This window comes from Erigeron canadensis, chromosome 3 (genome assembly GCF_010389155.1).
Source record: "Erigeron canadensis isolate Cc75 chromosome 3, C_canadensis_v1, whole genome shotgun sequence".
Classification (NCBI taxonomy): domain Eukaryota; kingdom Viridiplantae; phylum Streptophyta; class Magnoliopsida; order Asterales; family Asteraceae; genus Erigeron; species Erigeron canadensis.
In genome coordinates, this window is record NC_057763.1 from 33,619,314 (window position 1) to 33,635,538 (window position 16,225).

Genomic DNA, 16,225 nt, shown 5'->3' on the forward strand with positions numbered 1-16,225 from the left:
CATCTTTACTTTCCCATGCATATTACATTTTGGTTTTAATAATTACTCATACAAGTAATTAAACTCCGAGCTTAATCCAAATAATAAAAAATGATCTAAGGAGTTGTTTGATTTAATGAAAAGAAATTCAAATTATATTTTTGTCATGCTTTACAAATATGAAAAAATTTAAATTAATTTCCTTCCATCAAATTTTTATAAGATTTAAACCAAATAACTCTTAGCCATCATGTTAGGCTAACGACTTTTAAAGTTTTAAGTCAAAACTTGCTAACGCATCCCGCTATAAACCAAAATAGGATATATACTCTTAAAAAAATACGTTACGTGTGAACATCTTGCATGCGGGACCCATGAATGGTGTTGTTAAATAGGTAGCAAACCCATATTGCGGAAGCCCACACTACTCACATTAATTTCCACCGGCCCAGATCTAAAGTAAGTCACTCACTCATTACTTTCCAACTATTAATATTCAAACTTCAGAGTATTCATTCATATTCATATGTGAATAATTCTATTCTATTATTCTATATATCTTTCTACATCTATTTTCACTCTCGATCACGAACACCACCACCACCATATTCACCATGGCTTTGTCTCTCAAACTAGCCATAGTTTCCGGTACCGTCTTGTCAACCGCGGTCATGTTAAAACTTTTATCACCTTTCATTATGGATTTTGCAGTATCCGATCTTCCAACCATATGGACATCCTTAATAGCATGGCTTAAACCACCTTATCTTTACGTTGTCATAAATTGTATCATTATTACTATTGTAGCTTCTTCAAGGTTACAATCGAAATTTGAGGGTTCACACTCGTTTTCAACTTACCCTACACCGGTTCAACATGTTGAACCGGTTAAGGTAGTTCAACATATTGAACTAACACCGGCAGTTATACCATTTCATACAGACTCACTGGTGAATGAACCGGTGATGATTTCTAATGTTAGTGTTTATAATAATAGCCCAAAATTTGTTCAAGTTGTTCCTGAACAAGATTTTGGGCTATTGGAGAATAAACCGGTGAAGGTTTCGACTGGTAGTTATGATAGTGGTGCGCAATTTGTTCATGCTTCGGAACCGGATTTGGTTGCTATTAATGAATTAGTTATGGATGATGAAATGAGGATAGCAAAGCAAGCTTATGAAGAGATTAAGAGAAATAGTAAGGTTAAGAAGTCTGTAATATCGATGTCCACGTGGACACCTTCAAAAATGAATCAAGTAGATTTATCTTCACCGATGGCGAAACCACCGGCTTCGGCTAGATTTAGCCATCGGAAACAAGCCAAAGCCAACCTCGAAGGTAAGCACACTGACTTCCCTCTCTATTTCTATTAATTAATACAATGATCGATTTAATTAGTTGTCACAATATTAAGTTGTTGAGATAGCGTACATGAGACTTGTTAGTCATGTGATCATCATTATCTACACCTAATAGTGATATTTCTTCTAAATATAATCTTTTATAATGGTGTTTGTTGAAGTCTGTCCGATAGAGTTATCAATAACCAAAATAATTATGAAAATAAATAGTTTTTGTTTTCTAAACTATATATCGGTTGAAGTTATGGTTATCAGTTTGTCTAAAAAAGTGTACCATATTTAAAGGTAAGGAAAGGGACAAATTGATGAAAACATGCAAAACTTTACATGGAAGGTCGTCTCTTCACCGAACTACTTTAGAAGATAAGGCCAAAAAACATCATTGAAAATAGTAGAGGAAAAAAATATAGCTTACACAATAAATATGAGGTCACGAACCTTGTAGATTTTATTTTATACGAGTATATATTTTGTACAAAAAGACACCGGATCCTAGATTTATCATTACCGTATATTGACACCCTGGATTTGTAGGTGGAAGAACATTGGGTGTAGCAAAACCAAAGAAGCAAGAAACGTTGGAGAGCACGTGGAAGACAATTACCGAGGGCCGAGGGGTGCCTCTAACAAGGCACCTTCGTAAATCCGACACCTGGGAGACCCACGGTCAACGTGACACTCCCAACTCGGAGGATTTGTCGATTGATCATGATCATTCTGAAAGAATGACAAAATCTGACACGTTTAATGTCAACAAGAACATTAGCGGCAGAGGCAGTAGCAAAAAGCCGCCGCCTCTTCCGTCCAAATTAAGCCGCTCGGGTGGCTCGGGAAGGCTAAAGAAGGAACCATCTTTGGGACAAGAGGAGTTGAATCGGAAAGTGGAAGCATTCATCAAGAAATTTAACGAGGATATGAGATTACAAAGACAAGAATCTATGAATCAATACATGGAGATGATTAACCGTGGGGCCCAGTAATTTAACAACCGTAGTTACGTTTTGGATTTTGTTCAGGACCATTAAGATAGTGGATAATGTTTCATAGATTGTCCTTTTTGTTTTACTTCTTTTGTGTTGGTCATGGACAAATTGATGGTAATGTTGTAGAATCTTATTATAGTGGTTAATTCTTGTACATCTATATAGTATAGTCTATAAAAGGTATATGGGTGTTTAAATGGTATAACGAGTTTTGGATTCCGTAACTTATTTCAAAAGTGTGTAGGTAGCATATGGTTATTGCAATGGATTTCTCGTGAGACGATGAAAAATCACATCCTTTCTTCGATGGATTAAACCAACAGTTGCCTAATTGATAGCTTACCCAAATGAGATCTGCTAACTAGTGTCCAATTAGTGCTCTTATACACTAATTATGTTAGTGAAGCCAAATTTTCTTTACATATAAAAATGATTCATATTATTTTTGAAAACGAATTACATTGGAAACTTCGTGTCGTGATTTGACAGCGAGAGGTCTAGCATACGTTGTCTTAACCAAGTCGTGCTAGAGAGCTCTTTTGAAATAGAAATGCCTATTTTAAATACCCGATGGGGGAAAAAGCCCCTACCAATTAATCCGTTCGAAGGCACGGCGATTAATAGGGGTAAACTATGCCCGTCAGACTTGAACCACCCAAGCCAAACCCTTGAAAAGGGACTTAATATGTGCTACACAAGGTTTGAACACAATACCTCATGAATGAAAAGATGATCTTTCAACCATTAAGTTAATGCTTAAGGACATTTATGATTCATATAAAAATATAAAAATGATAATTATAATTAATAAGCATTAAATGAAATTTTTGATAATTTAAAATATGTAGATTTCAATGGATGCACCAGTTAGGTTTATTTTCTTTAGTTTATTATTTGGGAAAGGCAAGGTTTTTTAGCTACTTCGATGATTAACATCATGTGAGGTTTGAACCTCAAAATTAATACACACACAAAAAAAATGTTTGTTTGGTCTCTTCCTATTTGATGATATTGCATGTATTCTAGGTTAACTTTTTTAGTCTTTTCGTTTATGTGCATATATAGTGGTGGCGTGCGTTTAATGGTTTCTAGTTCCTAGCTAGAGATGTTTCCGTCGGTTCATGATATAATTCAGGAAAAAAATTGATATATCAAAATATTATTAAATATGGTGTTAAATCTTAGAGGTAAGAATTATTAAATCAATGATGAAACCAAGATATATTGGAAAAAAACGTGTAGTACAAATTATTTAACAATTTGTCATTGAACTAGATTGATTAGTATTAATATGGAAGATATATCTCGGGGTAATTTTGATGCATCAATAATATATAGAAAAGGTTACCCGAATTTAAGTTTTTGGACATTGTATTAATGATCTAACTTTATGATACTGGATTAAAGATATCAGTGAATGTTTGTCTAAAATTGGGCATAGAAGAAGGGTCAGTTTCAATTCAAACTTTATTGTAATATAAAAGAGTACGTTCACACTACTTATATAAATATATAAATATGTCGCCGTTCGATCTTAAAATATCAGAACCAAACAAACTCGAAACACATAAGACAATAAGTAAATCACCAAGAAATTTAAAAGATGACATGTGTCTCTATGCCCACATATATGTGGAGCAAAAAGGCAACGGTCGGCTGTAACCTTTTACGGCTGTTAACAAGAAAAGGTTTATGTCGATAGTAGCCATATACAGTATGGCCATATGTATGCATATATATGGTTATATATGAGTCAAAGTCTAAAACATTTGACTTAGTCACTTATTTCTCTCTCAAGGTTACAATCACTTAAATTTTTCTACCAAATCCTAAAGCAACAACCACCGGTTTTTAGGATAATGTTCTTGTAATTCATATGTCTCCCGTACATACACGTACTAGTGTACTACATCATCTAATAAAAAGAATACTGAGTTTTTTTAATTTTTTTTTTCTTTTTGGAAAGGCAAAAAGAATACGAATTATCTTAATTCGTTATATGAACGGTAATGATTAATGCTGTAAACACTCGTAAGAATTTTAATTGTGAATACCTAGCTTGTATGCCGCTAACTATTAAAGCGTTGTTAAAAGACTTTGGATGTGACCTGTAACTGAAAAATCTTATTTTTTTTATATTTGATACGTATTTAATTGTTACATCATTTGTTTGATAAATGTACATAGATGTGTGATTATTGAAAATTTTAAAACGATACGAACTATGTTCAATATTACTTATTATTCAATTAGTTAAATGTGATTGAAAATTTTAAGACGATACGAACTATGTTCACTATCATGATTTTAGATTAGGTGATATTATTAGCAATATCAAAAATAATATTAGAAATTAACTTATACACTCATGATACGCATGGCCGGTCTATAGGGTGGACAAAGTGGGCGATGTTTGAATCTAAATTAATTGGCTCAGTGACGATTGAGATTAAGGGCCACAATCACTATGATTCCTGATAAATCAGTGCTAACCTAACAAACTCTTAGCGAGTCTAAGGTGATAGTGATTGTGTGATGAATTTGATATGATTGATTTTTGGTTGATTGTGAGCATTGAATGAGATTGAATTTAATGTGAATTGAATGTGTCCTGACAATTCCTTACATGAGTATTTATATAGGAATAATCAGGAGGGTGACAAACCTCTTTTTAAGATTCACCTACAGTGAATATACCTTTTGTAGTAATAATGTAACGTGTACGTATTTGTAAACATGTTCATTTATAAATGTGCTCGTATATATCAAGTAAGATATAATGTATAAGATTTGCAAGTGAATAGGGCGTGTGTTAGAAAAACCTAACCATTTTAGTGTGTCTCATACATTACTCGTGCAACATATATCTAAGTAAAGAAGCAATGCCATATCTCGAGTATATGTTGATATATCTCGAGCAGGAGGTATTTAAAAGAGTTATATTGGCCCATAAAGAAGGTCTGGCCCATTAGGTTAAAACATGACCAGCCGCTCCATTCTCTCAATTGTATATATTTTGAGCAAGGCCATCGAAGACCGGACATTTCCTATCAAGTCCTCTTAGTGATTGTCATATCTCGAGCTCACAGTTTCTAGCCCTTCCTTTCTTGCTATATCTCGAGCCTGGCAAGGCCTTCTTTGTAACGGTCATATCTCGAGCCTTTCTTGTCACATCTCGAGCCTTTCTCCAATTTTTGTAAGTCGAGCCCTTATATATATATATTTCGGGTATTCTTAGTGTGTCAAATCTTGTTTCTACTATCTTTGTCTCGATCCCCTTATATACATCTCGAGTCTTTCAAGTCCATCTCGAATCCCTCATATTAAGTAAAATCCTTTAATTTGAAAATATACATATAATATATATATATATATATATATATTTCGGGTATTCGATATTGATCTCGAGCATCTCTATCTCGAGTATATTGGGTATTCGATGTTGCCCTCTGTAACTCGAGCTCTCTATAGGGTATTCGATATTACCCTCTTGTAACTCGAGCATCTCTATCTCGAGTCCCACTATTATCCGGTGGTTTAATGTTTCAAGTATACATGTTTAATCTCGTGGATATCTATACATGATCAGGCGACGGCCCGAGACCCCTTTTTTAGGGGGCTCGATTTTTATTTTTTGTAAATGTTATCTTTATATATACTAAAAGACAACTGATCTAATAGCTTATTAACCAATCACAACGCTTAATTTGATAAAATTAAAATTTGACGATGTCAGTAATAATATTAAAAATAAAAACGACATAAATCGTTCTACCTATCTAAAGATACACATAATTAAAATACTAATATGTTCATTTTGTAAACTATCCCAAATAGAATTCTATTTTAAAGTTTTACTGATAAATACATAAACACACAATTAGTCAATTTATCCAAAACAATAACAAATAAGTATCCAAAGATACACATGATTAACATACCTAACACGTTTAATATTATAAACTAATAATAATAATAATAACAATAAAATTAACATATAATTCTTAATTTATTTGATCATTAATATCGACCTCGTCCAATAAAAAACAACATGATATGATCTTAATCTTATCTTATCTTAATATATAACGAAAGACAATTAACATAACATCAATTAATCAATCACAAATAATCATTAAAACTAATCTCCTTTTGTTTTATGGAGTAACGATTGTCTACATAAACACAAGAAGGTACAAACTCTCAACATCTTATCTAGCTATAATCAAACTAATTGTTATAATGCTGTTATTAGTAATTGTAATCGGACTATAATAAGGATAATCATTGTTGTTATTAGTAATTGGAATCAAACTATATTTAGTATAAATATTCTTCTTATATAAACTAAACCCAACAAATAAAATCACAACAAACGAAATCATTGAAGATCTACGAACCAAATGCTACTTTTATTGTTGTTAAGAACCATGACAAACGAAAATAAAATTATTTTTTTGCAATACATCAATGAAAACTCGGTCAATTGTGTAATCAAGGTTAAAATATTGTTTTTCTAGAAGAGTTTGTATAAAAAAACTCCACAACATCATCTAGCCTTGATATAATTTAGCATTTAGTATTGACATTTGAATATCCCAATTCTTTTTTTTAGTATACAACAATAACAACAACTGTACGCAATCCCTGCGCGGGGTATGGGGGAGGTGAGCTGTAGACAGTCTTACCTCTACCCAAAGGTGGAGAGACTACTTCCATAAGGACCTCCGGCCAGAAAGATATTAAAGCCGTAAAAGGGTAAAGTAATTATACCTGTCTGTCGAGAACATGATAAGACGATAATACCTGTCCGCTGGGTCCGCCGGGTATGCCTCCTTACGAGGGAAGGGTAGCAGTATATTTTTTACATTTCAATGTATAAGTATTTTTTTCGTTCCATATACTAATTTTTATATTGATAATGTTGTATAACCCGTGTATTTGACACGGGTTTAAAATCTAGTATAAATCTAAAATTAAAACTTTTACTGTCTTATAAAGGGGGGGGGGGGAATCTAAGCAGTCATAATAATCGAAGTCAAATGATGCTCTCATTCTGTCAAAGTGATCACAAATTGTCCTTGTCCCACCTTTATTTTAATTTGCAGGTGATACTTTTCTCTTTGTTTTTATTTTATGTAGATAACGATTAATTGCAAACTTTTATTTTATGATTTTTTTTTTTTTTTAGTTTCTTGAAGAATAACTTTTGTTATGTTTATTGATACAACATTTATCTTAGCTTATATAATATAAACTCGTTGTTCAAAAAATATATACACATAGAATTTGTTACGCTTAGCCTATGAGTCCTTTTTTGATGCTCGGCCAACACCTATAAATCTTTAATTAGGAACGGCACTTATGATACGCATGTTTAACTGTATTAGCCTGCTATTCAAGAAATCAAATACATGAAGCATTTAAATATGAGTATTTTTTTGAAAAATAAAATCAATCACACGTATACAATTCATATATTTATTCATACTTGTTTTAGAAAATATTAATTAAACATCGAAATCCCTTCAAAATCGATATTCGATTATCTTAAACGGTTGCACATGTGATGATGCTTTCAGCGTATATATCCATCTGTGTTTTAAGTCGGTAAGTTAACAAAATTTAAGGCGTGAAACAAAAGTTGAGATAGCTGAAAAGTTAAGCTGACAAGCGTCAGCCATTCGGTTAAGCCACTAAATTTAATACATGTTACCCAACAAGGCAACGGTCGGTTAATGGCCGTTAGAAAGAAGAGGTTTATGTAACCAGATTCAAGTCAGTCTACCTTTTGACATTTGACTTTCTAGCAATCTATCAAAAACCTTTTTGGTGCATTTCGAATTTTCGATATTTCGTTGAAAGTTCTTGTTAATACTATTGATGTTTAAACAAGGAAAACAGTCTTTCAAAATGTTTAACCTAATTGTTATCTAATTATCATATGACAAGTGATTGAAAATAAACTTATTCGTGTTATGGGTCCGCATTATGATCAAATACATATACTTGAATGTCAAGTATAAAATCACAAATATGTTTATATTTTAATTTTTAATTATCTTTCATAATAATATCATATTATGAGTAGAATTGGTTTCAAAACAATCAATAATAGAGAAATTATTGTAGCATGTGTCTTGTGGAATGACTACGGCAAACAATTCCATCAATATGTCTCGACTAATAATGACAATGACGAATCTGTAATTATTGTACTATAACTTGTAAAGTATAACACTTATAACCGTATATCTTCAAAATTATAAGCGTTTATGAGTTAAATATATGAAGATCAATATTGATAATATCGTAAAACTCGTATCTAGTGTTGGACACGAGTTTAAAATCTAGTGGACACAGATCTAAAATCTAGTTGATGTTTAAAGAAGGAAAACAGTCTATCAAAATGTTTAATTATGTAGTTTAAAAAATTTATTAATTTTAATACTCTTTGTAGTGACACAATAACGATAGGTCACTACTTAATTGGTCAATCGAGTCGTATGAAAACCCTTAGGTGTTTTGCTACAATGAGTCAATGACCCATTCTGCCCCTTTGTAGTTTCACCATGGCAATTGAGTTAAAGCCCAATTAACATTATTATTCCCTCCATCCCATATTAAGTATCCTAGTTTGACTTTTTGAGTCTTTTCCTTTAAACTTTGACCGTAAATATTTTTGTTTGTATTATGTAACACTTGATATAACATATATGAATTGATTGAGTTTTAAACGTACTTTTAATTGATATAAGTTTCATCAACTAATATACAACACAAACAAAGATATTTACGGTCAAAGTCGGAAGATAAAGACTTGACCGGTCAAAATAGGACACTTAAAATGGGACGGAGGGAGTATTATTTTTAAGGGATTAATATTTTAGAATGTAAACAACTTTACACAAATAGTTATAGTATGTATCGAACTTCAATCACGTGTATTGTATATAATAAACTTTCAAATCTTGTGCATTATATGTATCCGAGTATATGTGGCAACCATATAAGTTGCCACTTGTCAAGTTTTGTTTGGTTGAATACATACAATGCACAAGATTTGAAAGTTCATTACATACAATACACAAAATTAATTGAAGTTCGATACACACTATAACAATTCGTATAAAGTTGTTTACAATATGGGGTACTAATCCCCACTTTTAAACATGAAATTAGAGTGCTTTTTTTTTAGAAATTAATGAATTTTGCTTATCATGCCTTTAAGATGATCTATAATAAAGAATTACGTGTACGAGAATTTGTATATGATTAATAAAAATTCTGAATGTTGGTTTTGTTAGAATATGATCACGTAAAATGAGCGTATGTTCGAAAAGTATTTAAGCTTACGGGGTCACACGTTCAACACGAATATAACTATAATTGATTAATATATTAAATGTAATTTATTAATTAATTAGATCACAAAAAACTAACGGTCGTCCGTTAAATGTTAAATAGTTAACGGTACTTAACTGACGGACTTAACGAAGGAGAGAACTGTAATTAGAAAACAATTAGGAAATCCTCTAGAATGTTCTAGGAGGTCCAGCCGTATGGAGGGTTTTAAAACCCTTAACTTGGTCATCAAGTTTCCAACTCCTATATAAGGAGGGCTAACCAAATTGATTTCATATACACAACAAATCATAAGGTTTTCTAAACCCTAAAACTCTCTCCCTCTCTTTCTTTTTCGGTCCTAGTGGCCGAAAATTCTCAAACCCTTTTAGGGTTCTTGGTGATTCGATCAAAGCAAGTTAAAGGAGAAGTCAATCGTTGCCGGTTCGTGATCAAGTACTAGCATACATACATCCTTGTGTCGTGTGTGAAAACGTAGAGGGATTTACTTCAAATCCTCATAAAGTTTCTTACTTTTCATCTCCAATTAAAGGTACATGCTTTCTTTCTTGGTTAATCAATTAAATACATAGATTTATTTTTCCGCTACGTGCTTTGTGATTTGATTCGATAATTTGTTATATAACCCAACAGGTTTTTTATATAAAGTATTCATTAGCATGTGTATACAAGTTAAATACTTTATATAAAAAGTCAACGTTCAGTGGTAACAAATGTAGTTTTATTATACATGTCAAATTAATCTGTAAGCTTTCGTAAAATCATTGATTTTTAGACGAGAATGGTGCTGAAGTTATTTCTTTTAGTTTTCTTTAGTTCATTCATTGAAGAAATTTCTTCATGGATTATATAGAGTATCAAAAGGAGGTACTAACTTGAAGAGAAAAAAATGATAATTAAATTATAAAATTGAAAATAAACAGTTACAAATTGAACAAAAAGACAATTTTGCTCATCAGAAAAGTGTGTAACGTAGAGCCTAGAGGGTTCAAATTTTACTTAATATGTAATATAATAAAACATAATACTGGAAGTAAAGATCTCAAGATAAATGATACGGATAAAAACATTCAGAGTTGGAGTGGTCATGACAATTATAGTAATGTTGATCTTTTTTTAGGGGGGGGGGGGGGGGATGATATGTTTACAACAATTATTTGTTATCTACAACAATCGTATGTTTTACGCAGTTGTAAACTGTGCAGTAAAACATGTACATTTGTTGTAAATGGTTAATAGTTGTTATAGATTTATCACTTACCTTTTTTTTGGCGTCAATGATATTCGGAATTTCATCCCTAATGATACTTTTTTAGTTAAAGATAGTAACGGGGACAATTATTCTATATATTTGGATATTGAAAATAATATTTTTGATATTGATAATGATCATCCTTGTAGTGAACTAGAAAATTCTTTTTATCGGAATTTTAGTTATCTGAATAATGGATCTAAGAGTAAGAATCCCGACCACGATCATCACATGGATGATACTCAGTTAAGTGGTAACCTTTTTACATTTAAAAAAATAAAAATCGGTAACCTTTTTATGATCTATGGCTAATATTGGCTATGCGCCTAGGCCTTTTAAAACGGAAGCCGGTATCTCACTTGGGCGTTGCCCATTACCTTTTCTAACTGGGCTACCTAAGAACTTTTTCAAAATAAAACATATTTTCTTATACAGTCCAAAAGGAAAAATTAAACATTGAATCATTGATTTGAAATGTGATCAACAATTAAACAAACAATGTTTATTCAAATTTCTGTTTATAATTATTAAATCGAAACTTAGAAAATGTCCACCAGATATACTAATCATTTGTTTATTACAAAATGTGTAAGAAAAAATTAAATATTATTATAAACTTGATATTACAAATTGCATTAGACCTGGGTATAATTGTTTTTATAAAAAGTTAAAAACCCACCCCTAATAAGAAGATAATAATAGTAAACAAGCTGCAGAAACATTTAAGGAATACAATTAGAAAAAATCACCATCATCACCTTATTAATAATCAAATACCATAATATATAAAATTAAATTATCAAAAATAATCTACACATGTTTATCTCCCCACACACTTGCAATTACAAGAACAATGGAAAGGATGTTACATAGTCTATGAGCCAGGCACAAACTTGGTGGCATAGACCCATGCATTGTTAGCTACAGGGTTGTCTAAATGGTCCAATAAGTTCTCCAATGGCCCTTTTCCTGTTACTATTGCTTGCACAAAGAACCCAAACATGGAAAACATTGCTAGCCTACCATTCTTGATCTCCTTCACCTTCAACTCGGCAAATGTTACCGGGTCATCAGCAAGGCCCAATGGGTCAAAATATTGTCCACCAGGGTATAGGTTGTTACCATCTCCAACTCCGTCAAGCCCGTTGATACGGAAGCCCTCAACAAGGCCCATTAAGATTACTTGGAACCCGAGCACTGCCAATATGCTCTGAGCATGGACAAGGTTCGGGTTCCCTAGGTAGTCCAAACCACCTTCAGAGAAAATTTGGGCTCCGGCCTTGAACCAAACTGGCTCCTTGAAATCGACTTTCACCCACTTTTCGAGAACCTCAGGGGTGATGCACCCGAGTGCACCAAGCATAGCCCATCGCCCGTGGATAACCTAAACATGATCATGCCATTAAAATGTTTAGCCTCGTAATAATTTAATACATCACACGTTATACATATCATATTAACATATTTTGTAACATTAAAAGATTGGTTAGATAACCATATATAGTAATTTCTTAATATTATTTTATAAGTTTCTTAGTGTAAACATTTTAGTTACCTCAAGAGCCCTGTTCTTGGCGAAAGCCTCGGGATCAGCAGACAAACCAGCAGTGTCCCAGCCGTAGTCACCGGGGAATTCGCCAGTCAAGTAAGACGGGGTCTGGGCCGAAAAGGGTCCCAAGTACTTAACACGGTCCGGTCCATACCACAAGTCATTGCTCTGACCAACAATTAAAATAAACAATAATGTTAAAAGTTTATTCAAATATTTGTTTATAACTATCAAATGACACATAACAAGAAGTTAATAAATTACCATGGTGAATTTGGCACTAGGCATAGAGACAGCATCTCTTAGAGGATTGATGCTAGATGATCTAGTTTGACCCAAGAATGGGGTGGCTTTGACCATAGATGTGGAGCTTGGAGCTGCAGCCATTTATGAGAGTCGTTCGAACAAAACAAAATTTGGTTTTGTGATGTGATGATGAATAAATTGTTAGAGAGAGGGTATGTGTAGGGAGTGAAGAGTGACAAGTGTGTGGTTAATATTAGAAATTTGTCAAGAACCAATGAGAGAGCTTCAAAAGATTTCTTATATCATATTATCCTATCCATTACTCCTAATACTTAACAATGTATGTACAATTTCGATTGATAATAATCATGTTTCATTAGGGTCGGGTATAGAAGGTGGTCAATGATGCTTCCAAAAACTGATTTAATATAGATGATATAATTGGATTATGTAATTATTTTCTATATTATACCGTGGATCAGATACATATCCAGCCTAACTATAAATGATTAGAACTTCACACGATAAGACTAAAGATTAATTAATAATTTGTTTCAATCAACACATAGCTAGGCCGGGTACATCCGATACACCCGGTTCACATCACATGTTCTAATAATTTGTGAAATACTATATAAATAAAAGAGATAGTCATTATATCAATGATGATTTTTTTCTTCAATACTGCCAAGCCCAACAACAAACACTTTATGTAAAACAATATGTTTCGTCCCATGAAGTTTTCCCATTTTTTTGTATCGAAACCCAAAACATTGGCACAAATAATTTTTTCATCTATATGTTGACATAATAAATAGTTAGGTATTATCAACAAAACTTATATATTTGTTGTTTGATAAAGTAACCTAGCTAACTCTCGATACTGTATTTTCATGGGTTACGGCTCCCAATGATGCCATCGAAGTTGAAATGCAAACAACTTTATTTCCTTTAAAGGAAAGTAGTTGCTTTCTGATTATACATAAAATGGATAAGAACTTCTGGCATGGGCCTTCCAGCTACAAAGATTTTAATCACTTAATCGTAGAAAATAGTTCAATTTCCTTTATATATTTCTTTAAATGTTGTGAAATTAGTAAATAATTGTGCGCAAATTAACTAGACATTTAAGTTACCGTCGTTTTAATAAAATGGCGAGAAGAATTATGGCATTATCGTGTGTGGAATATGGATAAGTTGATGATATGTGGTTCATAAATCCTGTCCTCTTATTCCCATGAATTGGTTTCATTCCTAAGCTATCCTACAATACTATTATATCAATTCCATCATTTTTCCTTTTCTTGAAAAAAAATGACTAGAAATTAAGACAATTATTTAGTCACATTTACCATTTGTTTGATTATAACTCACAATATTATCTTATCTTATTGGCACATATTTTTGGTTACAATATTGAGATAATGGAATGAAAAGAACTGATTACATTTTATTATCGAGTTTAGAAATTAGTTAACCTATTAATTAATACTTTTCTAAAAATGGAGCTAACAACTGTGCCGAACAATCGTATATATTGAACAAAGGCAGCTAATGAACTTGTTACAAGAAAAGAACGACTCTAAATTAAAAGGCAGTAAATATATATATGATAGAGCTTTTACACCCTCAAAACCCGAAAATTAATCAAACTCTGGAGCTGCTGCTGATCCCCTAAACAGCAAAATCGCGAGACTACCAATCGAAAAATGGATAAATGACCCATAACAATGAGTCACAAATGAACCAAAATCAGTCCCTACTATACATTGCCATCCACCTCCATGCACCTTGTCAAATTCCTGCAAATTATTAAACATTCGATCTACATTATATTTTGCGAACGTACATACAATATATAATTATCGATACACCTAATTATTTCATACAAATAGGTAGACAAAAACCGACATATATATACACTAATTCTATACCTGTTTGATGACTCGTGCTATTTCTGTGGCTTCCGTTACATCATAGAAATCAAGTGCTTTAGCCGCGAGTTGAAGTGCATCATCTTGCATTGTTTGAAGCATGTCGGTCTCCCCGATCACAGCCTTGCCTTCTAACATGGTTAATTACAAGAATATTTACCCACACAAGAAATTAAATGATTAAAAGTGTATTTTTAGAAAAAGAGATCGATATTGTTTGTGGATACCAAAAAATATGAATGAAAATGAGAAGTATATATAATCATGAGAGTGAATATTTCGGGCGATGTCTAGCCACGTCGATTTACAAATGGATTTTCGAATTTATGTGGTGAGTAACTAGTCACGATTTATAGTAAAATAACATGTGCTGTTTAAAGCTAGCTAGCCTTTGCCACAAACTAATTAAATGGAGTGGCACAAAAATAAAAGCCTATATATATAGATGAAAAGACAATATATATATATATATATATATAGGGATGGGAATATATAAGACTATTAAGTAGTTAAGTTAAAGTGTGAAATATTTACATATTGGTTTTTTTAATCTATCTATAAAAATCAAAGACCATTTGTTTTTAATTAAAATTCAATAAATATTAAAAAATTAGGAAGCCATGTGTTGTACTACAATACTAGTGACTAATAAGCTACCATTTTGTCTTTCCATTTTACAAATTTTATGTCTACTAAATAATAAAATTATGAAGTCGGCAAAAAGCTAGCTAGGTGTATTCATTAAGGGGATTCATCGACATATATGTGTTATTTGTCGGTCACTAGGGGTGTTGTGTAGTTTTCCGTTGGTGTCGTTATTTTGCACAATAATTGTAACGACGGATCGATCATCAACCTTACATATATGGAATAATGACCTGTGGATGTAGTGAACTATGACAAAATGTCTATGTTATGTATTGATTTAATTGGGGGTCTATGTTATGTAACGAAATTACCAAAACTGTCTAAGTGATGCATGTTACCGGGTAATCTACAGGTAGCCGGTTACCATCCAAAGGGATAATGACCTGTGAATGTAGTGAACTATGACAAAATGTCTATGTTATGTATTGATCTAATCGGGGGTCTATGTTATGTAATGAACTTACCAAAACTGTCTAAATGATGAATGTTATTTATTGTTTCCAACTCCTCCCGAGTATTTGAGAACTGGTATTTGCTTGTTTCCATTTAGTTATTTATTAATATCCCGAAAAGAGAAATGATGAATTCTGAGGTCAAAGGGATTTGATCTTTTCAGCTTTAGGTTTGTAATGCGTTCTTCTAAGTTTGTTGTGTTGTTGTTTTAACTAAAATCTAGCAATTAGTTATTCTTTCTCATTTCAATTCTAAGTTATGATTCAAGAATCCATGTAAGAATACGTCTCCTAGTCTCTCATTGTTTGTTTGTGTGGTTTGTATATATGTGCCCTTAGATTTGTGTGTCAATGTGTATATGTTTGAGAATATATGTAGTGATTGGTTTCAGGTTCTTGACCTTATAAAAGATCGTAATCTTCAAATGCGATTTTAATTTTTGAGATCTTTGATTT

The 16,225-nt window shown here is 32.3% G+C and overlaps 3 protein-coding genes across 3 annotated transcripts; 1 reads left to right on the plus strand and 2 right to left on the minus strand.

Annotated features, from left to right (window-relative positions):
- Positions 1 to 452: 452 nt before the first annotated feature.
- Positions 453 to 2,477, plus strand: LOC122593784. Its single transcript, XM_043766233.1, has 2 exons — positions 453 to 1,317; positions 1,875 to 2,477. Exons 1-2 carry the CDS (start codon positions 594 to 596, stop codon positions 2,318 to 2,320), a joined length of 1,170 nt encoding a protein of 389 aa, XP_043622168.1. The 5' UTR covers positions 453 to 593; the 3' UTR covers positions 2,321 to 2,477.
- A 9,198-nt stretch (positions 2,478 to 11,675) lies between these two features.
- Positions 11,676 to 12,938, minus strand: LOC122590610 (chlorophyll a-b binding protein 13, chloroplastic). Its single transcript, XM_043762798.1, has 3 exons — positions 12,754 to 12,938; positions 12,496 to 12,657; positions 11,676 to 12,324 (listed from the first exon to the last, which is right to left on the minus strand). Exons 1-3 carry the CDS (start codon positions 12,874 to 12,876, stop codon positions 11,815 to 11,817), a joined length of 795 nt encoding a protein of 264 aa, XP_043618733.1. The 5' UTR covers positions 12,877 to 12,938; the 3' UTR covers positions 11,676 to 11,814.
- A 1,313-nt stretch (positions 12,939 to 14,251) lies between these two features.
- Positions 14,252 to 14,953, minus strand: LOC122593718 (dynein light chain 1, cytoplasmic). The gene is made up of 2 exons (XM_043766166.1): positions 14,670 to 14,953; positions 14,252 to 14,537 (listed from the first exon to the last, which is right to left on the minus strand). Exons 1-2 carry the CDS (start codon positions 14,805 to 14,807, stop codon positions 14,379 to 14,381), a joined length of 297 nt encoding a protein of 98 aa, XP_043622101.1. The 5' UTR covers positions 14,808 to 14,953; the 3' UTR covers positions 14,252 to 14,378.
- Positions 14,954 to 16,225: the final 1,272 nt, after the last annotated feature.

Coding starts and splice junctions, on each gene's coding strand:
- LOC122593784 (XM_043766233.1), top strand. CDS start 594: ATGGCTTTGTCTCTCAAACTAGCCATAGTTTCCGGTACCGTCTTGTCA. Junction 1,318..1,874: donor AGCCAAAGCCAACCTCGAAG/GTAAGCACACTG, acceptor CTGGATTTGTAG/GTGGAAGAACATTGGGTGTA.
- LOC122590610 (XM_043762798.1), bottom strand. CDS start 12,876: ATGGCTGCAGCTCCAAGCTCCACATCTATGGTCAAAGCCACCCCATTC. Junction 12,658..12,753: donor CTAGTGCCAAATTCACCATG/GTAATTTATTAA, acceptor ATTGTTGGTCAG/AGCAATGACTTGTGGTATGG. Junction 12,325..12,495: donor CCAAGAACAGGGCTCTTGAG/GTAACTAAAATG, acceptor GATCATGTTTAG/GTTATCCACGGGCGATGGGC.
- LOC122593718 (XM_043766166.1), bottom strand. CDS start 14,807: ATGTTAGAAGGCAAGGCTGTGATCGGGGAGACCGACATGCTTCAAACA. Junction 14,538..14,669: donor TAGCACGAGTCATCAAACAG/GTATAGAATTAG, acceptor AATAATTTGCAG/GAATTTGACAAGGTGCATGG.